This window comes from Suillus paluster (assembly GCF_016628075.1).
Source record: "Suillus paluster strain FC165 chromosome Unknown EDB91scaffold_70, whole genome shotgun sequence".
In the NCBI taxonomy this organism is placed as follows: Eukaryota; Fungi; Basidiomycota; class Agaricomycetes; order Boletales; family Suillaceae; genus Suillus; species Suillus paluster.
The window spans coordinates 161,777-187,394 of NW_024537630.1; the positions used below are offsets into that span (position 1 = coordinate 161,777).

Below are 25,618 nucleotides of genomic sequence, written 5' to 3' on the forward strand. Positions count from 1 at the left end.
CATTATAAATGTTACAAGGCAGAGACAGGCAGCTGTCAGATGTATTAACGGGCGGCGGCAAGTACAACGTTACATAGTACATAGTATATTCTCGATTCGAACTTGGGGAATCTCCATTATGGAAAGTTGGCATGAACCAGAAAAATAAGAATGTTTATGAGATTGCGCCACTCAGGCTGCCAACATCAACCACCATGCACGATACAGCGTGCTCCAACCTTCCTCTTCGATAATCCTCTTCGCACAATCAATCACGCCGACATAAGGCTCCATCCCGGTTCTCAGGCTACATTTGTGAAACGTTAACTCGGGGAACTCGTAGCAACAAACGATGTTACATACCCAATGACATCCTCGTCAACACCGGAGTACTCCGTTGCTTCCTCGGCGTCACCATCATTCTCCTGTGAGATGGGGTTGATTTCCGGGGCTGCGCAGTTCCGTTGAATAGAAAGTCTGACTGCAATGACTTCCAAAGGGGTGAGAATGACTCTGCTCAGAAGCACGATGACTACGAAGATGGCGACCTTGATGGGAGAAATATCTTCTCAGAGGGGAAAGCCTGGATTGGGGAGTTCTGGGAGAAGGAGCTGTCGGATGGCTAGCAGGCCGAGAACGTAAGCGGTGTGTGCAACTTGGGTGGCGAGAAGACCAGGAGTGAGATAGAGAATCCAAGGTTTCCGGCGCTCAGTGGGTGTTAGCAGAACACGGAGTGAGTAAATTGCGTTGAAGTACGGCAGCTTATGAGGTGTGGTTATTGCGCTAAACCGAGTTCATAAATTAAGTGCAAAGGTCATCAAACGAAGTAAAATAAACAAACCGGTTGGTGATGACTATCTTCGGAAGATATACAAGCACGCCAAAAATACTGTAGAAGAGCATGCCGACGACGTCAGCGCCAGGGGTGCTGTATGTTCCAAGACGAAGGTTATTGCCGCTCAAAAAAATCATCAAGAGGAAGAAGAAGGTGATGCTGAGATTTGACAGCAACGAGGGTACTGGGCGACACCGTGTGTCAGATGTTGCATGATGGTATGATTATTATTTAGAACATACTCAATCCTTTGTATAGTCCTGGCCAACCCTGAGAGCGTTGCACAGTCAGAGCGATGATCATCTGAATTATGCGGGAATGCCTACCTCGATTTTGTGAACCCTTCTCAACATCGCAAAGAAGGATGAGATGACTGGGCCAGTATGGGGCTGTACGTCGGCCTCAGAGTCAACTTGAAGTTGTAGACCCTTTGGGTTGTAGTGCGCCCTGAAGCGCACCAATGTGCCAACTAGTGGCACCAAGATTGCATGTGACAAGCCCAAGGGCCCTAGCACAAATATCATATCGAGGAGACTAAGCATGATGGCTGCAGTCAGGGAAGCGAGGAGGGAATCGCTTGTGTATTGTGCCGAGTCTGCTGCGCAGTATCTCGGAAAGGGCCTTGACACGCCCAAGTGCCGTTTGAGCTACTAAATGAATCTTATCGGGAGATATCGACCAAAATTTGTATTAGACAAGATGGGCTGTGTGGCCTGAGATGGCGTGATCTATGCGGGCAGAACCAAGTTGGTGGAGGCTTGGACAACCATTTTTCTCTATATCTGCCAACATCCATTGATATTAGTTGGCAAAGCTTGGCTGATGGAAAACAGATCACCTTGTTCCACTATGAAATTGGAGGTTCGGGTGACCTGCCGGAGTGGTAATTCGTCCAAACCATCTACAAGACTAGTCAGCGGGTGAATGGTCCTCGAAGGTTTCGCCCATCACCAGAGTAAGTAATAGCGGTGATGAAGTGGTGAAATCAATTCATCCATGCACCTAGGCATCAAGACGACAAGAATTGACACCTCTCGCATTTTCAGGAGGTGCTCTGCTGAAGCTTCCGGCGTCAGAGGATCTTGAGCCTCTGTGCGGGTACTACTAGGCGGGTACGGGCCATACGGGTACTATGGGTTGAGATTCTGAGATACTAATTTTTGCCTAAATTGGTAATTATTTTGGCATTCAAGTACCAACTGAACATTTCTTCGTACATCATGATCAGGGCACAGCTGTATCTACTATCTAATGCACCTGCGCCGCCACCATTCGAAGTTGTTGCTCTCAAAACAAATTTTGCCCATGACTTGTCTCGCTTGCGCGTCGACCCCAGCTCAATCACAGACATGACTAGTACTCGAGTCTCCCGTCTCTCGGATCACTTCCTTGTAGTATAGGAAGGAGGGAGGATTGGTTCTCGCAGGCGGGTGGATGATCATTTGGGTTTCGGTACGTTCATATATTGTATTTTATTTCTAAGACAACTTGTTAATGAAACTTGTTTGCAACTAGGCGCTCGACGGTGGCTGTCTCATTCGCCCTCCTCTCACCGTTTCTGTTTTGTTAGTACCCACTGGCACCGACACTGTCTTATGTAGCCCTCCTCCCTATCACCTCCCCGACACCTAGATCAAATTTGTACTGAAGGCCATCGTTTCAAGACGCTTCGGTGCTGTACCCTCTCCAAACCTCAATGTTTTTATCTATGCTATGAACAGCACTACCTCGACCTACAAGGGCGCCTCTCTCGAAGACCTTCAAGACAACAAACTCCACCTCGGCTGCTCTAAACTCCTCCAACCCGAAAATCGTCTCCTCCGCTGGCGGCTGGGGCTGGGGCCCTTTCGCAGCCTACACAATCAAAAACTGATGCTCTTGAACAAATTGCGAGGTTGGCTTGCAGTTCGACGGACTCCGTGACCTCGCGAAGAATGAAGAATATGTTCTTCGTCACTCACAACCACACTAGGGCCCCGAAATGAAGCGCCAGCAAGTACAATTCATACGAGGTGAGAGCTTTGAGAAACTATTCACTAACCTCAGGATCGATTGCTACACCTACGTCACGCCCGTTCAATTGTTTTCGTGTTCATTACTAATGCTATGAATTCCCACTTCATGCGTCGCCCAGATGTCTGACACCATCATGATTCCAGACAGCCCTTCGCAAAAATCGGTCAATCCTTTTCCACGTAAGTTGTTTCCAATTGACAGTATATTATGAGACTAACCTACGCAAACAATATCATAGTTGCAGAGGTGTACGGACAGGAGATGCAGGAGAGCTGTGAATCATAGATATCTCGAACTCCCTAACTCACCACCTTTAATGTGTCACTAGCGTGTATTATCATTTACCAAGCTGCGACCTGAGCCTGAGCCGTCAAGGAGGGCCCGGCCTGCAGTCTGAGTGAGCCTGGGCCCTATCAAGCCGAGCCGTAGCCCCGGCTTTTGAGCTGAGCCGGGCCGTGCACATCACTACGCGCGTCCGTTACTGAAATTCCTCAATTCAACCGAATCAGTCCCTCTCCTGCTGCCATCTGTGTCATATTTTGGTCTCGGCACTCGGTGGAATCAGGGCCAACGTCTATCGTGCCGACCAGCCGCATCGGCAACTACACGTGCAGCATACCCTCAACCCTCACCGATTTCTCATCTCCCTCACCTGAACTTCATTCACGGTCCCCATATTCTACACCCTTCCTTGTCTTACCACTCTGCCCATTCTCGATGCCCCGCGTCGCTCATCATTTGCGCCGTCGCGCCATCAGACTTGAAGGTGGGCTACTCCATACGACTTTGGTATTTGTTTCATGATCTTAATCCTGTCTCCAGTCATCAGTGCAAAGAATCTCGAAGTCACTTCTGAGCGCATCCCAGCAGGCATTTACGTTGCCATCGATGTCGACTCGAGAAGACGCTGGAAGTCAGCTGTTCGTGTGCTATCGTCCGACAGCTCTGTAGCTTGGGGCGATACTGTGACCTTGTAAAGCCTTCCACAGAGACTTGCGGATGCGATTCCAGTACTCATCACGCATTTGCAGATCACCAGATGTGTCACCTAGATTATCACTGGAGATCCGGGCGTCCTTTGAGCTCGGTCGAATGCTAGGGCAGGGCGAACTCATTGGAAAATTTGAAATGTGGTGGAATGATGCCCTCGAACATGGAGATGAACCTTTCGGTGAGCGATGTACTTCGTATTCTCTACATATCTTCATTGGTCGTAGATCTGTCTTTCTCGCCTATTCGAGGTGTCCGTCCTTGTCTCACGCTGAAGGCTACTTCTGTGCACGCATACGGAAACGAGGATACTGGACTAATTGATGTAAGTGACGCTAGTCTTCGTGCTTGCGGCATCTGCTGACAGAACAACAACTACAGTCTATCATTGACTCCGAGATCACACGGCGGACAGATGCAGGCCATGCACGTTTTCAAAAATACATGAAAAGCGAGCATACCCCTCACCTGAACGGTTCTGTAAATCATTTCCGGTGGGTTTTGGACCAGTGTCCGGTCGGCCATCCCGACCGTGCAGCCGCTCTCACCAACCTCGCGTGGGTTTGCCTTCAGGGCTATATTCAAGAGGATCTTCTAGACATTGACTCTACTACCGCTCTATTGCGTGAGGCCCTTGCGTTGCGTCCGCACGGCCACCCTGACCATCCCTTATCTCTTTATCATCTTACCGAAGCGCTGAACTGGTGCCATGATGATCAAGACACCACCACTGCAATCCGTGAATGTGCCCCACTCTACCACGAGCTAGGCACCTATTTTTGTAGCATCACGGCAGGGGACAAACTCGTCGATTATGTGATTCAGGCATGCAACGATCTTCCAACGGACACATCCGACGAAGGCATCCAACTTCGACGGATCGTGCTCGAGAACTGTCCGGTTGGCCATCAACACCGTCCGGATGCCCTCAGCGAGCTTGCACTGGCAGTTGAGGCACGCTTCGACCAACACGGCAGTATTGATGATCTAGAAGAGAGCATACAACTTGGTCGTGAAGTCCTTTCTCTGTTCCCCGAGGGACATTCTGACCGTGATGCCTGCTTGAACGACTTGGCTCTTTCACTCCAATCCCGCTTTAATAACCAAGGAAAATCTCATGACCTTGATGAGGCCATCTCTTTGTTTGAAGAGGGGCTGCGTCTGCGCCCTATTGGACATGAATCTCGTGATATATCATTGGACTGCTTAGGGCTCGCTATCCTCGACCGTTCCAAGCGACACAGTGATATTGATGACATAAACAGAGCTATCAGCCTCTTTCGCGAGGCACTGACATTGCGTCCACCTGGGCATCCAATTCGTGGTACCACACTCAACAACCTTGCCCTCGCGCTCGACACCAGATATGACGAATTAGATACCGGCGAGGATCTCGATGAGGCCATCAATTGGTACCGCGAATCGCTTCAATTAACGCGACATGATGATCCAGAGCGCCATTTAAATCTTTCCAATTTGAGCTCAACACTCTGCTCTCGTTTCACGGAAACTCGGAATAACGAAGATGTGGAGGAAGCCATTGATCTCTGCCAGCAATCATTGGCGGCTTTGCCTTCACTACATCCTGATAGATATTTCAGCTACATACAGCTGCAGGAGGCCTATTTGTCTCGCTATGAGGTGCAGGACAGCCCTGCTGATTTGCTACTCGCAATGGAGAACTTCCGACTGGCGTCAAGACACCCCACTCAAGGCTTTCCAAATCGCATTCAAACAGCCTTAAACTGGGTTGATGCAGCTGAGGAGCATGAGCACGAATCTGTCGTCGAAGCATATCACACATGCTTGGATCTTTTTGACAACCATGTGATGACGCGATCCTCCATTATCTCACGGCGCGATGCCGCAACCGCTTTTGATGGTGCTCGATCACTGTCAGTAGATGCAGCGTCGTGCACCATTCGTCGTAATGATCTGCAACGAGCAGTTGAACTCGTGGAGCAGGGCCGTGGCCAGCAATGGTCGCTGGCCTCTCGACTCAGGACTCCATTGGAAGACCTCGAGTCTGCAAGTCTACCACTAGCTCACAAACTCTCTGAGCTGAGCAAGCGCTTGTCTGATGCCCAGGGTTCTACAGGCATCGTAGACCGAGCTGCTGCTGACCGGGCAACAACAGAGTACGGGAGACTTACGAAGGAATGGGACAATGTAGTAGTTGAAATTCGCGATATTCCAGGTTTATCGCAATTCCTGCTCCCGCCCTCATACGAAGACTTGCAAGCAGCAGCGAGCCATGGCCCAGTCATCATCTTCAATGCCAGCAAGTATTCGTGCGACGCCCTCATCGTCCCAACGTCAGGGCAGCCCCACCATGTTCCCTTCCGTTTTCTCGCCCTCGCAGATCTCGAGATGCTGAAGAAGGACTTCGCCAGGGAGATACGGCACGCAAGTCTTATGGGCCCAACAGAGCCGAGGAAGGATTTACGAGTACTCTTGCGGAAGGTGTGGGACGTAATCATGCTACCAATTGTCCATGTCCTCCAGGATGTCCTGGAATTGCAGGACCGATCTCGAATATGGCTGTGTCCGACGGCAGCCTTCACGTCCATCCCTCTCCATGCAGCTAACCCCTTTCGAAAGAAGGTAGACCGTTCTGGGATGGAAGAATCCCTGGAGGATCTCTACATCTGCTCTTATGCACCGACACTTTCGGCGTTGATAAGGTCTCGACAGACGATGAAGACACGTGTCACTCCATCCTTCGTGGCGATTGGGCAAAGCGAACCGGGTGCCGGCCAAGGCGAGGCACTCTTGGCTGTTGATAGCGAGCTCAAGCTTGTCCACAAGCTCATCCCCGCAACAGCCAACCCCACCACTCTTTCTGGCAGCGCAGCTACGCGAGCAGGCGCACTCGAAGCTTTGCAAAACAATACCTGGGTTCACCTCGCTTGTCATGGCAAGCAGGACCGTGAACAGCCTTACCACTCCCATTTCGCTATGAAAGATGAACCCCTCACGCTGCTTGACATCATGGACAACAATGCTCCACACGCTGAGTTCGCTTTCTTATCGGCGTGTCATACCGCCGTCGGCGATGAGGAGACGCCCGACGAAGTCATCCACCTCGCTGCTGGTCTGCAGTTCTCTGGTTTCAAGAGTGTCATTGGCACGCTGTGGGTGGTCGATGACGCCATCGCAAAATACGTCGTTGAGGCATTCTATGAGGAGATATTCAAATATTCGAAGGAGGGGGACCATGTCATGGATTGTACGAGGGCAGCCAAGGCACTTAACCATGCTACGTACGCCGTGAAGAAGATAGTCCCGCTCGAGCAGAGAATAGTTTTCATTCATATTGGTGTGTAGCTCCATATCGTATCTTTTATCTGGTGCGCATATACAAGTCTTTGATCTTGCATTCTTTTTGATCCATGTTGTACTTCAAGTTGCCTGTAGAAATTACCCTGACATGTACATACTCTTGCGCTCTACATAGTCATCTCCTTTCGCATTCACTCTGATGTTCTCCTCTGCTGTAACAGAGTCTGTAGCAAAGTTACACCGATTTCAGGTGAATATCTCGCCTCCAATCGAGGGTCATGGTTGCCCGGAGGCAGTACTTTGCAGTCTCAACTACGGTTTTTCACATGTCTGAAGACCTTGTAGCGTCTCACTTCACTCGCCTCCGAAGTTCGTACGCGGCTTAGTGGTTACCTCAACGCACTATCACCAAGGGATACTTGGAGTGCATCACGAAAATTCGATAAGTTTGCCTGCCGTCACTGGGCTGAGCACATCAAGTTGGAGAATCAGTCGAGTCTTGCTTGATACACTGTGTATACATTATAAAAATGGCAGGCATTCGTCAAACAGGAATGCATAAGTAAGTTTAAGGATTCTGCAGTGCCAGTCAAGCTGATGGGCGATGGATGAGGCAGTTCTGCAGGTCGCCTGTTTAATGCAACAGGCACGAGAAACTTACGATGCCCAACATCATGGGTACGTACGAGGCAGGATCGTCGGTGTTTTCGCCGAACATGTGCCAAAGAGCGGACAACATCATAAAATACTACCGAGCTGCAGAGTAAGCACTTGCACTCGAATGGTGTTACTTCAGATGATACCTAATTTTGTCCAGTAGCCGATTAGCAGGCTTGTAACGTCTCATCTAGAGATTCTGAGGAGCGGCCAAAAGTGAGACTCCGGCGTTCTAGTGGGGACGGCTATTACACAATTTGAAAGTACATTTCAGCAGACGGGTGATGAGGGACACACACCTTCCGAACTGGCTTTGATGTGAGATTCCTTAGGGAGCAGGCAGCAGTTCAAACAGAAACATCAATGGATCCCAGCGTAATAGCGGCTCCGTTTTCCTGTCATGCACGGCTGAACATCAATCCTGAGTGACGGTAACTTACTTTACATGTGCGATTTAATCCCTCGGCTTGTATAATTGCGAACAAGCTTTGAAGAGAAGAACTATGACACCTCGACGGGCAATGGGCATGAATATAGTACTTATGATCACTGACTGAGGCGAGACGTTACGACGTACTTTAAAGCGGCACAAACTTTCACGCCCAGTCATAGGTGCGTCAATACTTAAACCCGCTTGAATTCAACTTGATCGTTAATCTGTGGCAGACCACACATGTACTTAGATGGCACTGGCGGGGCCGGGCGGGCACCACCGGGATTTCATTGACATCTCCCCTAGAGAGGTTCTCAAGTACCGATTACTTGATGCTCGACTGCTTGTGCCAAGCAGAAGGACGTGGAAGATCTTTCAGTGTTACATTCTCCCGTCACCTCCTCACATTCTCCTCAAGCCTCCACCTCCCGTAATCATCGAAGTCACATTTTTACCTTTGACGCGCGCATTTCCTCTCGCAGAAAACAATGTCCCATACCATTGTCAGGCTCTCTGGGACGCATCGCGGTTGTCTTATGTACAGGAATTGAAGTTGGATTAAGGGAATGGCTGCCCGTATTCCGGAGGCATACATTCGAGGTGGGTCAGGGATGTAGCTTGTGTAGATGGGATTCTGTAGGATCAGCTCGGGGGACACAGGAAATGTTGCGGCACTCACGAGTGTACATGCAATACATCGTTGCTCGACGTCCGACATTCAAGTAAGTTATATTTGTTCTTGTTTAATTCACGGTGCCCTGAGGATCCTTATGTAGTTCTACAGCAACAACGCACAGCGACACTGCTCCTGCTATTCAACCTGGGTTGTATGCGTGAGGTGGTAGCCCTGGGGGTGACTTACAACCTTCGTGCGCCCAGAAATTTTGAATCGATACACTGACACGGGTCATACATGTGCTGATAATCGTACTCAGAGAATACAGGCCGAATCGCCGAGCAATTTTACGTTCCTCCAACTCCACAGGCCGTTCTACACAAATGTAAACTCGTACTTGAGGCTTGTGTCGTCAGGGCCTGTACAACTCGCATGTTAATTCCCATTGCAACTTGAAACTTTCACAACGGTCGCCATCATTGTGTCGTCTTTCGACTATCCAAAACACTACAGTCAGTGAATCGACTCGGCAGACATCGCAAACACCATATCATCACTGACCAATCACCAACAGATATTCTATCAAGGATCGATTGATAGCGACGTAACCCTTGCCTTATTGCATAAATAAAGATCCTTTCGAAACCACGACCTTTCTCCTTCACTCGTACGCTTCATTGATGGCACCGGGAGTATTGTTGGGGGTCGAAGACGCGGCATCACCATATTTAATTATGGTCCAGGTCTAGAGGATGTCGGGATCTGGAGGGTCGATGTGGTTATATGCGATGTGGAAGGTGAAGAGGTGAGTTCGTTAAACTTCATTTTCTCTCAAGATGATACTTCGTCTGTCCTTTTTTTTCGTCTTCAAGTTCATATTCATGTTGTGTTGATGGGCGAGTCTCCGATCGTGCACGCTCGTCGTTTTGTCGTATGAACCCGCGAGCGTTCTGCGTCACCACGTCCTTCTGACTTGCCCTGCTATCCGTTTATGTAGATATCTTTTCCTGCGCACATATATTACTGTGTGCATTTCAAGTTTCTCTCATATGATACGATCGACATTCAGCTGAAGCAAAAAAGACCTCGTAGCACGCGCGGCCCGTCCCATGCCAGTAGCAAGCTGTCTGCCTGGTCCTCTCGGGCATTAGATTCTTCTGGTTGAGCATTTGTTCGATGTAGAGGATTCTGCAGGCACATGCAACTGGGACCAGAAGGGGGCGACGGATGCTTGCAGATGACTCCGTGTTAATGAAGCGCTAACATTAGACTTTTCGAAGTCTTGTTTCCAAAGTTACTGACTCCACCCCCGGACGGACGGACCGCGCAGTCTTTCGCCTAGTTACCCACTTAGTCCCCGCATTTCGATATGAAAAACACTCAGCACGGGCTGTATGCGCTGGCCTCGGCCATGAATGCCAGTGAGTAATCTTCCTAATGCGATTTACCAGCTAGATATCATCGGGTTCTTATAGGTCCACGTCAAGAGGTATCATAACTTTGGGGCACTATGACTGTACTTTGACGCTCTGAAGAGATCATGCTACGAGACATGGGGATCTACAGGAAAATGTATAATCTTTCCTCACCACCCGCGTATAAAACCGAAGGTCATACTGATTTTCGACTCGATATCAAAAACGCCATCAGATCTTAGCCCTCTCTTGAATTGCAGCTATGAAATTCATCTCACTCACCACTATGATCATGTCTGCCACACTAATCGCTGTCACAGCTACCGCACAAATCCTCGGCAACCCCTGCGCCCACGCTAGTGAGTAATCTGCAGTATAGCAAGTTCTAGACGTGCGGGCCTCAGATCGTATGCTTACGGCTGCTTGCAGGCAGCATGGAGTGTGGAACGCTTGCAGGTCATAACAACGGACTCCCGTTCTTGTTTCTTTGTGGACCTGACCACACGATCACTTCATATGATGACTGCACCTGTGAAGGATGCTGCATCCTAGAAGGTCCATTTGGGTTTTGCAATCCTTGACATGGGCCTAGGGCAAAAAGGAGCCTCAGCGAAGAACAAGGCGAGACGAGAATTCGAAGATGCAAGCCTCTTTGCTCATATTGTGAATCGCGGTTCTGCTAATGTAAAGGTCGAGACGGTCACGGTAAGCCTGTGTGAATGTGTATATCTAGAACGTATGATCGTAATAGGAGCTGCATTGAAGATTCGGGAGGTCCGTTGTCAAACGTGGAAACGGTGATAGGTTCATGAGAGGGGAATTTGGACTTTGGTTAGTGTGTGGTTGGTTAGGATCTTGTTGGTGTGTGGTTGGCTTGAAACCTCGCTTTCAGCGGGGTCGGTTGAACTTCCCATGAGAGGGGGGCAGGACAAACTCATCCTCGGCAAACACCGGACAGTGTCATCACGTGACCTGCCATTGCCCAATGGCGACAAGCTAAGGGACACTACTATCATAAACCACGAATGTCTTTCAACCAATCGTTACCCGCGCCCACTCACCTCATGGGAATAGGTGTTGGCTAGTTTCGACAAAGGCTGCCTGCAGGACCTATGTATGTTTAAAGTCTCGTTAATGCTGACCCTTCCTTCAAGTCACATTCACAGTGCACACATTTTCTTCGTCACCCGTTGTACTGTCCCGCTCTATTCGACCTGTCATATTCTCGGGAACCGTCGCCTTTCTTTCCACGACGCTCTCGGCCGTTCTTCCTCATGGCATCAGCTTATAGAATGGATCGGCTTTTCTGCGCACTTGATGTTGTTTTCAGTGGTTTGTACCGTTTGCGTTATGAAATACAATGGGATATACATTCTGCCTTATAGATGAGTGATTTAAGTCAAGAAAAACCTCGATAAGAGTGGCGGGGCTAGGTCAGCATTGCAGCGCGCTCAGACTTGTATGACCACTTCCAGCCGACTGCTTACCAGCAGCCTGGTCCATCGTAGGCCACTTTTGCTGACGACTGACTATGACATTGCTCACTTCGTTAACGGAGCATCTCCTGCTACCATCTATCTATTTTGGTCTTAGCGCTTGATGGAATAAGAACCAATATCTATCGTGCCGACCAGCCATTGATCACATAGACTACGCATGAACGCATTACCCATTTCTCCTCTCCTCTCCGGTCCGGGCCCTCCCACCTGAGCTTCAGTTCCGATATCCTACTCCTTTTTGTCTTACGTACACTCACTTCGTCCTCGATTCTTCGCGTCGCTTGTTATTTGCTTCATCGCGTCATCATGCCCGGTAACTTGGAAGGTCAATATATCAAACTTGAAGGTGAGCCACTCCACACGACCTTGGTATCTGTTTCGTGATCTTAATCCTCTATCTTCAGTCATTAGCGGAAAAAATCTCAGACTACTCTCGTGGCGCATACCCGCAGGCATCTACGTGTCCATCAATGTCGACTCGAGGAGACGCTGGAAGTCAGCTGTCCGAATGCTGTCATCCGACAGCTCTGTAGCTTGGAACGATATCGCAATGATCTTGTAAATCCTGCCACAAAGACTTGCGAACGTACTCATTCTCGGCTTGCAGATCACCAGATGTGTCACCCAGATTGACATTGGAGGCCTGGGCATCCTTCGAGCTCGGCCGAGCGCTAGGGAATGGAGAACTCATTGGAAAACTCGAAACATCATGGCATGATATGCTCAATCATGGAGATGAGCCTTTCGGTATGTAATCGGCTTTCCCGTACATGGACATCTACTAACTTGTTGTAGTTTTGTCCTTTCCACCCATCCGTGATGTCTACCCTTCTCTTACACTCAAGGCCGCTGTTGTGCACGCTTGCGGGAACGAGGATATTGGACCACTTGATGTCAATGATGCTAGCCCCCACACTTTCGTTTCTGCTGACGCAGATTGCAGTCCACTGTTTACTCCGAGATTGGTTGGCGCACATATGCAGCCCACGCACAATTTACCAGATACATGAAAAGCGGGAGCGTCTCTACCCTGAACGATGCTGTCGAGCATTTCCAGTATGTTCTGGATAAGTGTCCGGTTGGCCATCCTGACCGCGGAGCCGCTCTCACCAACCTCGCGTGGGCCCGCCTTCAAGGCTATATTCAAAAAGATCTCCAAGATATTGACTCTACTACTTCTCTATTCCACGACGCCCTTGCATTACGTCCGCAGGGCCACCCCGATCATCCCTTATCACTTTATCATCTCACTGAAGCGCTGAACTGGCGCTACATCAATCAACCTACCCCCGCCGATATCTGCGAGTCTGCCCGACTCTATCATGAGCTGCTGCCACTCTGTTCCGAGGGCACCTATCTTCGCAGCATTGCAGCAGGGGACAACGGTGTTGGATATGTGATCCGGGAATGCAACAATCTGCCAACGGATGCATCCGATGAAGGCATCCAACTTCGAAGAATCGTGCTCGAGCTCTGTCCTCTGGGCCATCAACATTGTCTCAGTGCCCTCGACAAACTTTCACGTGCTCTTGATTCACGCTTTACACAATGTGGAAGCATCGATGATTTGAACGAGAGTATACAATGTTGCCGTGACATCATATCTCTCTGCCCCGAGGGGTGCGATGACCGTGGTTCCTACTTGAATAACTTGGCCTATTCTATCAAGTACCGCTTCAACCACCAAGGCAATTCTGATGACCTCGGCGAAGTCATCTCTTTGTATGAAGAAGCGCTGTGCTTGCACCCTGTTGGGCATGAATTTCGTGATGTGTCGTTAGACAACTTAGGACGTGCCCTCCGAACCCGTTTCAAGCAATGCGATGACATCAACGACATCAACAGAGCTATCAGCCTCTGTCGCGAGGCACTGGAGTTGAACCCACCCGGGAATCCAAATCGTGCCACCACATTTAACAACCTTGCCGCCGCGCTCCAAAACAGATCTGAGAAATTGCATGACATCGAGGATCTTAACGAGGCCATCGATTTGCTCCGCGAATCGCTTCAGTTAAAGCAGCATGACCATCCAGAGCGCCATGCATACCTTTGCAATTTGAGCGCGGCACTCTGCTCTCATTTCACAGAAAGTTGGAAGAATGACACTGTTGAAGAGGCCATTGATCTCTGCCAGCAATCATTGGCAGCTCTGCATCCACTGCACCCGGATAGATCTATCAGCCATTGGTGGCTGCAGGTGGCCTACCTGTCTCGTTATCAGGTACAACGCAACCCAGGTGATTTGTCACTCGCAGTGGAGAACTTCAGACTGGCATCAAGACACCCCACTCAAGGCTTGCCGCCACGCATCATTGTATCGTCTAATTGGACTGTTGTAGCGGAGCAGCATGGTCATGGATCTGCACTGGAGGCCTATGCAACGTTTTTCGAGCTTCTTGACGCCCATATGGTCACACGGTCATCGATCGCGGCGCGGCGCAAAGCTGCTGCCGCCTTCAGGGATGCCAGAATGCTCCCTGTAAATGCTGCATCATGTGCCTTACGCCATCATAACCTACAAGAGGCTGTCGAGCTCGTGGAACAGGGCCGCGGCCAGCAATGGTCGCTGGCCTCCCGCCTGAGGACTCCACTTGAAGACCTTGAGTCCAGGAATCCCAACCTAGCTCACAAATTCTTGGCGCTCAGCAAGTGCCTATCTGATGCTCAGGTTGCCACAGGAAGCGCAGACCGAGCTGCTGCTGACCGAGCAGCCATAGAGTATAGGCAACTTACGAAGGAATGGGACACTGTGGTGGCTGAAATTCGCAATATTCAAGATTTCTCGCGATTCCTACTCCCACCGTCATATGACGAACTGCGAGTGGCAGCGCGCAATGGCCCAGTCATCATCCTCATTGCGAGTGAATACTCGTGTGACGCTGTCATTGTCCCTACAGCAGGGCAGCCTCACCATGTTCCCTTTCCGTCTCTCACTCTCGCGCATCTCGAGATGCTTAAGAACAACTTTGCCAGGGAGATACGGCATGCAGGTCTCATGGGCCCAACAGAGTTGAGGAAGCATTTGCGAGCACTCTTGCGTAAAGTATGGAATGTGATCATGCTACCCATTGTCAATGTCCTGCAGCATAACCTCAAATTGCGACGCCGGTCTCGGATATGGCTGTGTCCGACAGCAGCCTTCACGTCTATTCCTCTCCACGCAGCTCACCCCTTTCGGACGAAGGCAGATCGCTCTGGGCGGGAACCATGCTTGGAGGATCTTTACATCTGCTCTTACACACCGACACTGTCTGCCTTGATCAGATCTGGACAGACGATAAAGATGCGCGGGATGACTCCGTCCTTCGTGGCAATCGGGCAAAGTGAACCAGGTGCTGGGCAAGGCACAGTGCTCCCCGCTGTCGACGACGAGCTCAAGCTCGTCCATAAACTCATTCCCCCCACCGCCAAGTTCACCACTCTTTCTGGCGATGACGCTACACGTGCGGGTGCACTTGAAGCTTTGCAAAACAACACCTGGGTGCACCTTGCTTGTCATGGCAAACAGGATCGCAAGCAACCTTACTATTCAAATTTCGCCATGAAAGATAAACCTCTCACACTGCTTGATATCATGGATAATGATGCTCCGCACGCTGAATTCGCGTTCTTGTCCGCCTGTCATACTGCTGTCGGCGATGAGGAGATGCCAGACGAGGTCATCCACCTGGCAGCTGGTATGCAGTTCTCGGGGTTCAAGAGCGTCATTGGCACTCTTTGGGCGGTTGACGATGCTGTCACAAAACACGTTGTTGAAGCGTTTTACGAAAACATGTTCAAGGAGGGTGTTATTGACTGTACAAGGGCAGCTTCGTCACTCAACTATGCTACGGACGCCGTGAAGAAAATAATACCACTTGAGCAGAAAATTGTTTTCATTCATATCGGTGTGTAGGCTGGTATAGATTTACAAGTCGTTGTTCTTCGATTCTCTTTCATCCATGTTGTACTTTAGCACTCTGGTGGTTTTGTCAGTCGTAGAGTCTGTAGCAGTCACAAGGATTTCAAGTGAACACTTCGCCTCCGATCGAGGATCATGGTTACCCAGAGTCAGTACTTTGCAATCGTAACTATATACGGTTGCTCACATCTAAAGACCTCGTAGCGCTCCAGGCCAAGCGCTTCAGCTACGGCCTCATCTGACTATATGTGTCTTCTCTTCACTCGCCTCCGTACGCGGCTTGGTGGTTAAGTACCTCAACACACGATCACCAGGGGATGCAGTGCGTCATAAAAAATTCGAGGGTTTGCCTGCCGTCACTGGGCTGAACACATCAAGTTGAAGAGTCGAGTCTTGGTCGATACAGTGTGTATAAATTATCGGAATGTCAGGCACCCGTCAAACAAGAATTTCCTATCGCAAATGTTCGGCCATCCTTACCGCCCACTTTTACCCTCCTTTGACGTCAGTCAAGACGAGCATAGAGAGCACAGCATGTCAGTAGTACAAACAACCACATAGCAGAGTCCAGCATCGAGACACTTAGCACCGCTCCATCGTGGTGAACAGAGCGAATAATTCGAACCAACTCAGTTTCGCATTAGCATTTAGCTCTCGCCTATAGTCCGGGCTCGCAGTCTTGGTTTTAGCCACCCAATCAGAATTTGGATTCAGAATATCAACCCATTTGCAGAAACCTGCAGTCCTATTACGTCGCACCACGCCCCAAAGCCTGCATGTATTACAAAAACCAACACTCGTTTAAAAACGAACTGGTCAGTTTGGTCAGCAGAAACATCAGCCGCTTCCGTACGAAGCAAGACTAATCGTATAGGCGAATGCGCAATTTCTGGCCCCGATCGTGAGTCTGCACGACGAAAAGAGAAGGGCACAGGTGAGCTGCGAGAGTTGACCGCCAGCCTCTGAGTTGGGCGTCATACAGGTCGATAGGGCCGCAAGAGCGTTGCTAGGGTTATGCGAGGCGCACTGTTGGAAGTCTATAATGTATATCTGAAGTCAAGACGCACGGTCCTGAGGTCTCCCAACTTCCGTAATTCTTCGTCTGAGCATTGTACACTTTCCTCGTTCCATTGCCAGGCGCTCGGCGGCATCGCAGTTGTGCGTTGATCCTCTTGTAAAGGGAGACCACGATCCGGTAAAAAGACGAATCCAATCGCGACAAACAAGAGCTCCAGTACGTCTGAAAAACAGAGGGTCAGCCGGCGCGAGTCACGACAACGAAATTGAACTTGCGTATAAGTCACTGTTACTTTCCGCCCAACCCCTGCGTGCCCTGTGTAATCAAGCAAGTAGAGACACTTCAATCCGGTCTTGCATACTACATTTTCCTCCCACACATCCAGCCATGACCATCTGTTGGTCTTTGAGGTGTTTTGCGATTTCGCGTGGACCTGTTGCCTGACACCTCGATCCAGGCTTGGAGAACAGGGCACAGGCGGAGACTGTGAATGCGATATAGAGGAATGTGTGGATGAGGTCGAGGAAGGCTTCTTTGAGGGCATAGGGAGGGGAGTATGTATAAGGAGTTGAAGAGGGCTATTCCAACAGGAGCTGCTTTTGGAGATGCGATTTTGGGGTTGTTGAGTGTTGGAGTTAATTTGATGGGGGGCTATTGGGAGTGGGACGGGTATTTTGATGGTTGTTACCATCATCTACAGCTGTAAGCACCTTTTTGTTCTCACAAGGACGAGCACTGACGCATGCTTTGTAGACTGGGAGAGCGGGCGCAGAGTTGGGGGAGCCTTCTAGAGGCTGTAATAGGCTTTTAGTACCTGTAAAGTGGTATGCATAGATAATTGACCTCCCGGACGTCGAGGATCTCGACCAAGATATTAGACGGGAAACGCGTTGCGAGTATTTGGGACACGATGAATACGTCGGATGTATACACCACACGTATCATGCATATGATGAAGGTCAGCCCTGTATGCGACGGCATCCTCGCGCCTGTCAGTAGCGGTGACTGTACATTGATCTCTGGGCTCTAAAAGGTTTAATTACTGCGCCGATTAATTCCACGAGGCATGTTGAGTGATGTGAAGCTCTGACCTTCCAGGTTTAACCGTATCGTCCTCTACCGACTTCTGAATTTCTGTGCCCCATGTTACGGTTGCACCGGGCAGGATCATGACCTGACCGCTAGGTAGCCAACACGCATCATGCCCGAGAGACGCAGTGCGTATCCAGTCCTGCAGAATTACATCACCATGCATAGTCATTTTGAGTCAGTGCGGCGAAAATTTCAATGTGGATGCCTTGAGGTAGATGCCACGAGTGTTCAATCCGGACTTTCTTGCATTGCCGAAGGCACAAATGGGCTATTAAGTAGTGACCGAACCAATAGTATCAAAGCGGCACTCGCGTACTTAATTTTAAATGCTCACAAGTTCGCGGGTCCACCATCAGCTATAAGATGGACATGGGCAAACGACACAATTCCCACTTTCTGAATAACTAACAAAGATTTGCGACAAGGCTACTCTTCCAGGACTGCAGTGTGCTATGGCGATTAACTTCCTTTACAGCATCGTATCCTTTGAACTTCATGCTTATATTTACACTCCTTCTCATATATGAAGCTAACGCTCGAGCTCACCACCGTCACTGTATTTCACCGTCACCCAATGATCAACCGTGAGTCACTTTTTTTTATCCTTTTTCACCCTTAACTTCGTATTGACATGTAGTTTCACCTTGCGCTTTCCTTTGAGTCAACATCTCTTTGCATCGTTCTTAATTTTCCGGGTCGGGTGAACGATATTGGCGTCTAGTGAGTGAGCATGTCTTATGGGCACATGACTATCTATTGTCTTATGTAAGAGCCATGACAAGTCGACAGGATATCCGCCGCTTGCCCACGCCGCCGATGCGGCATTCTCTGATGTTCGCCCTAACAACAATCATCGCTCTGCCGCCATGCCGAACATCCCCCCTGGCACTGCCAAACCCTGTAATAGCCATGATCCCTACAAACCTTGGGCCTTTGCAGTGCACGGGTTCCAGCGGGGCATGCACGATGCAGCACCTCGTGATGTTCATAATCCACTCACTCTCGTAATGCAGACAAATCCTTGCCAACCTCGTGGAATACGACGTAACACGGTGCACTGCGGCCTGGAGGGGCTGTCCTTATCACAGGGAATACTCTTGTTATGGTGATCGTGAAAATGCCTCTCGGCGTTCCGCATATATCCTTACCACGAGAGTGCCAGCTATCGTGACGTGCTTAGGTATATTATCGATAACTAGGAGGTATGCAGACCGGAACCTCCCGATGGCCGTTTACATTGACCTTCGCCGTAAATCCACGGAGAATACATGGTTTCAGGAAGTCATGAGGGCTATGCTGACTATATTCACGCATACCGACTCTGGCATATAAACACGTTTTGATCCTGAAGAAGGTCATTTATCGAAGATTTCAGACCATACAGGAGCCGCCTATACTAGTTCCGCAGTAGGTTAAAATGCGATTTCTATCACCTACTCTTATCACCAACTCTTTCTATCACCAACTCTTTTGATCACCAACTTCATTTCTGCAATGGCGGCCTTATGCATACAGGCCCTGGTACTCCAACTGAGCCTGTTTATCTCTGCTGCGTGATGCGAACGAAATGTCAGACTCCCCTGGTCTGACCCCCGTGATGGTTGACGACGCTCCCTTGCCGTGTCAACCTCTAAATTCAAACAATCGCATGGTAGTCCTACAAAGCAACCACATTGCCGAGGGCGTAACGATCAATATCTTTTCGAGCAACTGCAACGGTTCTAGTGAGTTTGTCGCATATGCGACTTACAATTTGGACTCACCTTTTGAATTGAAGTCGTGAACAAGCTAGAACACAGTCACCCCAACTGTACAGCCCACGACCTTAGAGCCTCCATCGGTCAGACGGCTAGCTCCAGTGGAGCTCCAGTCCTGACAGTGTTGTATTCAACAACAACACCCTTTGCGAGCATGTGATGATCAACATAGGCTCGCCGAACTGCACAGGCGCTAGTGGGTTATTCACTTCTGAACAAAAATCTAAGAGCCTTACGATTCTTTGCTACTGATCAGTTAAGCAAATCGTTTTCAAACCTCAACCCAACCATAACTAGTGCAGGTGCAGCTTGGAGATGTCGATGTATATACCTTTGTTCTACATGTATCTTTTTGACGGACAAAGGCTGTAAAAAATCCTGTTATCACTTGCGTTTAGTTTGTTTTCTACAATACCGGATTCTTTTGGCTTTGCGATACTTGACTTTAATGTGCCGATACTGACTTTCGGTCTACACGAATGATATGTTGATCTTCATTTCTGAATCTGACCCACAGGTTCAAATTACTTGTTCAAATCGAATTTTGTCCAATATTCAATATTCAACATGGGCACTCATACTGTACGGTATCAGTATGTCTCGGCCAAATCTCTCAACGTCTGGAACTGGCGAAGCTACCAAAATTTTGAATTCTAATACAAAGAACGTTCGCTTGAGTCCCACAGCCGCGCAACGTCGGCCGTCATAGGTGCCAGTCATTTGACCCATACATAACTACAGGTAGTACTACTACTGTCAGCATTTGCCATTCTCGATAGTTTTTGTTCGCAGGAACAACTATATAGATAATAGTACGATACTACTATTAATACCATATGCTCCGTTGACAGTGGATACTAGGCTTGCTTCTAAGAAGATAATAGATGTGATTGTTGAAACACGTTGCATCCTCATGCCAAGTCATGAGATTGTGATATCGTTATCTCTCACAACGTGTATCTGAAATCAGGTGCACAGTCTCCCAACTCCCGTAATTCCTCAGTCCGAGTATTGCACTTTCTCTCACCGTTCGACTACTAGGCGCTCAGCGGTATCACATTGTGCGTCGGTCTTCTTGTGAAGAAATACCACGATTGGTGAAAATATGAATCCAATCCCGACAAACATGAGCTCTAGTGTGTCTGCAAAAACAGCGGGTTAGCCCACACGAGCAGCATCAACGAACTTGAAGTGACGCTTACACCTGAGGATAAACTGAGGAATGCGTGGGGTACCAACCAAAGATTTAAGAGAGCAATGATGGCTATGACTATCGTTACAAGGTCTTCGAGCAACTGCAAACAATATTTGAGCATAACTTCGATCTTTGATCATAAATGAACCCACGAAGATCCGAGACCATCCTTCGAGTTCCGCAATGCTACTCGTGTGACCAATTGCATTAGTAGGCCAGTAAACCGGAGAAAGCACCTAAATTCTGTTCGTTATTAAAATTCCAAGGACATGATGAACAGTAAAACTGCAATTGTTGCAGTGCCAAAAAACAGGCCAACTATCGGAACACTTCAGTATACCAAAACGGACAGGTAGATGTGAGATAGCTTACTTCGATATTGCAGCATGTGTCTCGTATACCGCAGCATCTTAGTAAGGCTGCAGATCCATCAGTAGTATTTCGCAGATAATTCTTGAGTTATACTCGCTAATAAACTATGCCAGTGAACAAACCTGCCTCAGTAATGCCAAGACAGGCTCGCACTCCGACAAGCTGAGGGTATCTGACATGTAAGGTTAATATCGAGTCAAATCATCTGCCTAATCTTGCGCCTTCACTAAACCCATGAGTGTGCTGGCGATAGATTAGTTCAGCAATTTCAGACTGTATCGTGACTGAATCACGCACATAACTATTCCCCAGGTAAGCTATCGCACGTCTGATAAATTCAGTAGTTATATGCCAGACTTACATTAATTTCTGAAAGCCACCTACGGGAAATGAATCGGCCATGCAGTATCTCAAAGGTCATGAACGCTCGGCTGGATGGCCTAAATACTTTGAGAAGAAGGCTGGGGCTTGCCGTCAGAGCACAGACCATGAACAATGCGAACCCCACGATCTTAGCGGGGCATTCCAACAGGCAGTATGGCCTCACGATTCGTATCAGAACCTTTCGACATCCTGCAAGATAATAACACTTACTATGAGGAACATCGTCTGCGTTTGGCCATAGTAAGATGGTAATTCAGTGAACAAAACACACAAAGCGTACTAATGCGTTATTATATCTGTTTCCCATGAGATCCAGTCGAGTAACATGCCTGTGCAACTTCGCACTACCGATGTTACCTTTTCAAAAGTAAAGGACACATTCGATGACATCTGCAACGATCACTACACACCTTTAACAAGGACTCTAATGCCCGGGTTCAGAGAACCAGCAAGGCTGCCAAGGAAGTATATTCCACCGCATTCTTAACATGAACGGTGTATGTAGAAATCTCACCTTCTGCAGCAATGATACCTATGATGTGAATAACTGACGATTGCGTTGTTGAGCTGAGTGAGAATGAACCGTTGGGCACGATGACTCACTATTTCCTTCCAGAATACAGGCACACTTTGCCCATACAATAAGCTTGTAGTAGGAAACCTAAAATTCACCAGTGATTTTCCATACCTCCGTCCCACCCTCGCCACCACCATATCCCCCACAAAAACACCTCCACCCATGAAGCTGGCCACAGCGCTTTTCGTGCTCCGTAGATCCCAGAATCGTGCAACGCCATCATAGGCGTCAGTCAATACCTGCTACTTGCCAATTTCAGATGTGGGGATGCAGGATGGTGTGTCGGGGTGCATCATGATGCCTGCGGAGGATGAGAGGGACGAAACACGGAAGTCGAACAAGGACAAGGTAAAGTCTGTCGATGCCGCGAGGAAAATATTACTATCTGGGGTGTCAGCGAGATCGAGTATCAGTCGCTCGGTGACATTCTGGTCTAGCAAAGTATTCACCTTAGGTTGCGCAACGCAAAGGGGAGGACTCACTATAGTATCACTACAGACACTATTCTCGACGTCCCAGGCTCGTACCTTATTGTTGATCCGCGAGCGGTGTGCGATTTGAGATTTCAGCACTGTGATCGGTGTTTTGCGTTTGCGTTGCAAAGACACTCTTATGTTGCTTTTTCTGACATTGTCACGGTCTAGAGTTACTTGATGATCATTGGGTGTCCAGACACCGATGAAGCCGTCCCACGACAAGGTGAGGAGGTGCGAACTAGACATCAATAGATATGATGGATAGAGGGCTAGTATGTAGATGTATAGGAGCAACGGTGGATGCGCTGGGGCCTTCTGCGGTCAGCTGCTCGCCATGGAGAAGGTCAAATAGAATAGCTTGGGGAGGTCGAGAGTGTTGTTGACAAGCTAGGAGAAGCTGGGAGAGCTGGTAGCGTTTCCAGTTGCTTGGAGGAGATCGTAGAATTTTGAGAGGGGAGTGCATAGTGTGTTTGTGTCATGAATACGGCGGGCGCTGTAGATGAAGATGTCGACGGCGGACGTATAGTACTATATACTATTAGCGTTCATACCCGTACATTACAGTAATAGTCACGCCCAAATCCTGCCTCCACCACGTAGTAGGTGGAAGTACCGCAGTACATACTAGTTGATACTCCCCGAAATTGCTTCATTCCAATGGCGGAGATGTGATTCTGTCTCGAAGTACTGTTTATTGAAGTGATGTCGGAGCCTGTCAGTTCGGGTGTAGACTCGATGCAAACATTCGTCGGATGACCTTCAACATTTAGCTCGAGGACAGATGAGAGCGGGTTGCCTCTGTCGCCGGGAGACGTACGGCGAAGGATTCGCGCGGCGTGTATTTTGCGGGAATGGTGAAGGACTGCCGCTTGCCAGTACATTTTGAATATTTCTCTTCTCAAACATCTTGGATCTACCTCTATGTCTTGAGGCATGATCTACCTTGCTTAACGAACTTGGATCCAACGAGGATTTGTACATATCGGTACATACAGTAGAGTTCGGAGATTTGCACAATGTATGGTACACACAATCTATTTTGGGGTCCAATGAATACTTGCACCGTCGAGAATAACACCTGATTATTATTACAAAAGTAAGAAGTGTATCACAAGTATCGTAAGCCAGAACTACAAGTGCGGTATCAGACTAGTCCACGACACCACCTCGTATGCGTCAGGAGGAAGATTGCGTAAAGTGGTGACCATAAGTACCAAGAGGATGGCACGTGCCGGGATGTACAGAATAGTACATAATATGAAAACTGGTGTGTCCTTCAAGTTATCGAGCTTCAGGACTCCACAGATTATCACCAACAGGAACCAAAGCCAAGGTGTGCAAGTTATAGCGACGGCACTAATGTGCCATAGGAACCTGCTCCTGATATGTAGGGAAGGAAAAGAACCAAGCAATACAATGGATGCCACCAAAGATGGTTGCAATAAGCAGCCCAGCAAGTACAAGAACGATGTCGCCATGCGACTCTTCTAGGTCGATGCTGCCATCAAATGTCGGAACTCGGAGGATTCGAGATGTGGGAAAGCGCCGGCCGCCCACCAGTTCGATAAGTGGGTAAAAGACTGGAAAGGAGACCCCAGTCTCGTCGAAGTCAGCTGTTGTAGGGACACTAGGCAAATATAATCAGTAGCGGCAGAATTTGATCGAGGCGCTAACATACTCTTTAATGTAGTCCTCTGGTTTGGACTTGCTCGACTTCCAGTACACTGGATGAGGACATTGTACATCGAGAGGCTTGTTCCACCACACAGCATAGGTGAGGAAATTGAGAACCGCAAAAGCGAGCGTCCCCGTTTCAAGCTTGGTGGTGTCGAGGTGATAAATGGTGCGGGAGATTAGCTGCAGAATAAACCAGGCCACCTGAATGATGATCAATCCTTTGGATATTACATTTCCTTTGCTCTTGTCGCAGATCTGCTTTGCCGTTAGGGTAGGGGCATCAATACGCTTGTCACGTATCAGCAAGAGAAGCTGATCAGGCAGTAGTGTGTGGTAGGGTTTCCCGTCCACATACAGCATAAAACCGCCCATCAGCAAAAAGAAGCTGTGCGTTCGAGTCCATGCATAATCTAATGATGCAAATGAGTCAAATATCAGGTATGGTTTGAGAGTGCGAATTGGACATACCTTCAGATTGCTTTGAGACATAAGCCTTAACCAACTTCTTCGCAAGACCACGAGTTCCCCCAGAAGTGGACGCTGGAGTACAATGAGTTGCCGAATAAACACTAGTACTGGTGCAGAGTTCACCTTCATCATGCGCTACGAGAAGCTGAGTGCTGTCATGATCTTGAGAAGTAGGTGAGCCCAAACGAAACATGTTTGGAATGCGCGATAGAACTTGGGGTTCACCTTCAAATTCAAGTTGCTCTACTGCACGCTCGTCATCTAAGGACATACGCATTCGGTCATCCGATGACAATATCCAGAGTGTAAGAGAGAAAGACTCACTTTCGGACCTACTCTTGCTTATGACGAACACTGAAATACTCCGAGTCCTTAAACTCCTTCGTAACAAGACGAGCGCTGAGCCACTGGCGCATAGCCCAGGTAACAATGAGTTCGGGAGCGATTAATGCCATTAACATGATGCCAAGTCGTCGCCGTAGGATAAGAACGAGGCTGTCCTCAGGACTTGGAATGTTGGGATGAATGGCACTATAAATGCACGCGAAAAGTGTCAAAGCGCAGCTGGAGATGATACTCCATAGGGATCTGTTCGTGAATGATGAGGCTTCAGAACCATCACTAGTAGTTGTTGTTGTATTCGTAGTAGGTGCGGCTTGGATTACTCCGACGAGGTAAAGGATGATGGAGAGAAGTAAGCGCATTGTTGGATGCTTTGGAGAGGATATTTTGACGCTGTGTATTGAACGACCGTGCTCACTATTAGTATTTCGCTGGCGGGCGTCATTTTACGGGGATCCATATTTCAATGAGACTATACTGAGAGCACAGGCTTGCCTGGTGTTTGCGGCATGGCAGCAGCGGGTGAATCCGATGAGGCTGTAAGATATCAGAAATTTACCTCATTTCGATCTCGAAAGGGCTGTCCACGTACGTTAACGTTGTTTATCTAGATTATGATCACTGCCCCTCACGCAGA

The 25,618-nt window shown here is 48.8% G+C and overlaps 7 protein-coding genes across 7 annotated transcripts; 3 read left to right on the top strand and 4 right to left on the bottom strand.

Moving 5' to 3' along the window:
- Positions 1-13: 13 nt before the first annotated feature.
- On the bottom strand, positions 14-1,625 carry EDB91DRAFT_1309947 (mitochondrial carrier). The gene is made up of 6 exons (XM_041325085.1): positions 1,141-1,625; positions 1,057-1,084; positions 821-998; positions 618-762; positions 343-527; positions 14-286 (listed from the first exon to the last, which is right to left on the bottom strand). Exons 1-6 carry the CDS (start codon positions 1,354-1,356, stop codon positions 172-174), a joined length of 867 nt encoding a protein of 288 aa, XP_041173086.1. The 5' UTR covers positions 1,357-1,625; the 3' UTR covers positions 14-171.
- Positions 1,626-3,888: 2,263 nt separating this feature from the next.
- On the top strand, positions 3,889-7,264 carry EDB91DRAFT_783697 (CHAT domain-containing protein). The gene is made up of 2 exons (XM_041328388.1): positions 3,889-4,145; positions 4,202-7,264. The coding sequence occupies exons 1-2, from the start codon at positions 3,969-3,971 to the stop codon at positions 7,145-7,147; spliced, it is 3,123 nt and encodes a 1,040-aa protein (XP_041173087.1). The 5' UTR covers positions 3,889-3,968; the 3' UTR covers positions 7,148-7,264.
- A 3,251-nt stretch (positions 7,265-10,515) lies between these two features.
- EDB91DRAFT_1085418 (uncharacterized protein) lies at positions 10,516-11,514 on the top strand (the record flags this gene model as incomplete). Its single annotated transcript, XM_041315894.1, has 5 exons — positions 10,516-10,582; positions 10,653-10,778; positions 10,816-10,928; positions 11,298-11,337; positions 11,378-11,514. The coding sequence occupies 5 exons, from the start codon at positions 10,516-10,518 to the stop codon at positions 11,512-11,514; spliced, it is 483 nt and encodes a 160-aa protein (XP_041173088.1).
- Positions 11,515-11,689: 175 nt separating this feature from the next.
- EDB91DRAFT_783781 (CHAT domain-containing protein) lies at positions 11,690-15,623 on the top strand. Its single transcript, XM_041328390.1, has 5 exons — positions 11,690-12,068; positions 12,127-12,280; positions 12,330-12,469; positions 12,518-12,615; positions 12,666-15,623. The coding sequence occupies exons 1-5, from the start codon at positions 12,029-12,031 to the stop codon at positions 15,615-15,617; spliced, it is 3,384 nt and encodes a 1,127-aa protein (XP_041173089.1). The 5' UTR covers positions 11,690-12,028; the 3' UTR covers positions 15,618-15,623.
- An 837-nt stretch (positions 15,624-16,460) lies between these two features.
- Positions 16,461-17,902, bottom strand: EDB91DRAFT_1085420 (uncharacterized protein; the record flags this gene model as incomplete). The annotated part of the gene is made up of 6 exons (XM_041315895.1): positions 16,461-16,649; positions 16,691-16,863; positions 17,003-17,219; positions 17,382-17,435; positions 17,485-17,665; positions 17,733-17,902. The coding sequence occupies 6 exons, from the start codon at positions 17,900-17,902 to the stop codon at positions 16,461-16,463; spliced, it is 984 nt and encodes a 327-aa protein (XP_041173090.1).
- Positions 17,903-20,513: 2,611 nt separating this feature from the next.
- On the bottom strand, positions 20,514-22,740 carry EDB91DRAFT_1085421 (uncharacterized protein; the record flags this gene model as incomplete). Its single annotated transcript, XM_041315896.1, has 14 exons — positions 20,514-20,632; positions 20,677-20,785; positions 20,838-20,921; positions 21,058-21,104; positions 21,180-21,229; positions 21,355-21,374; positions 21,419-21,619; positions 21,652-21,666; positions 21,722-21,798; positions 21,852-21,923; positions 21,956-21,973; positions 22,045-22,102; positions 22,141-22,257; positions 22,501-22,740. The coding sequence occupies 14 exons, from the start codon at positions 22,738-22,740 to the stop codon at positions 20,514-20,516; spliced, it is 1,227 nt and encodes a 408-aa protein (XP_041173091.1).
- Positions 22,741-23,624: 884 nt separating this feature from the next.
- Positions 23,625-25,343, bottom strand: EDB91DRAFT_1330497 (uncharacterized protein; the record flags this gene model as incomplete). The annotated part of the gene is made up of 5 exons (XM_041325357.1): positions 23,625-23,868; positions 23,900-23,992; positions 24,013-24,093; positions 24,173-24,581; positions 25,034-25,343. 5 exons carry the CDS (start codon positions 25,341-25,343, stop codon positions 23,625-23,627), a joined length of 1,137 nt encoding a protein of 378 aa, XP_041173092.1.
- Positions 25,344-25,618: the final 275 nt, after the last annotated feature.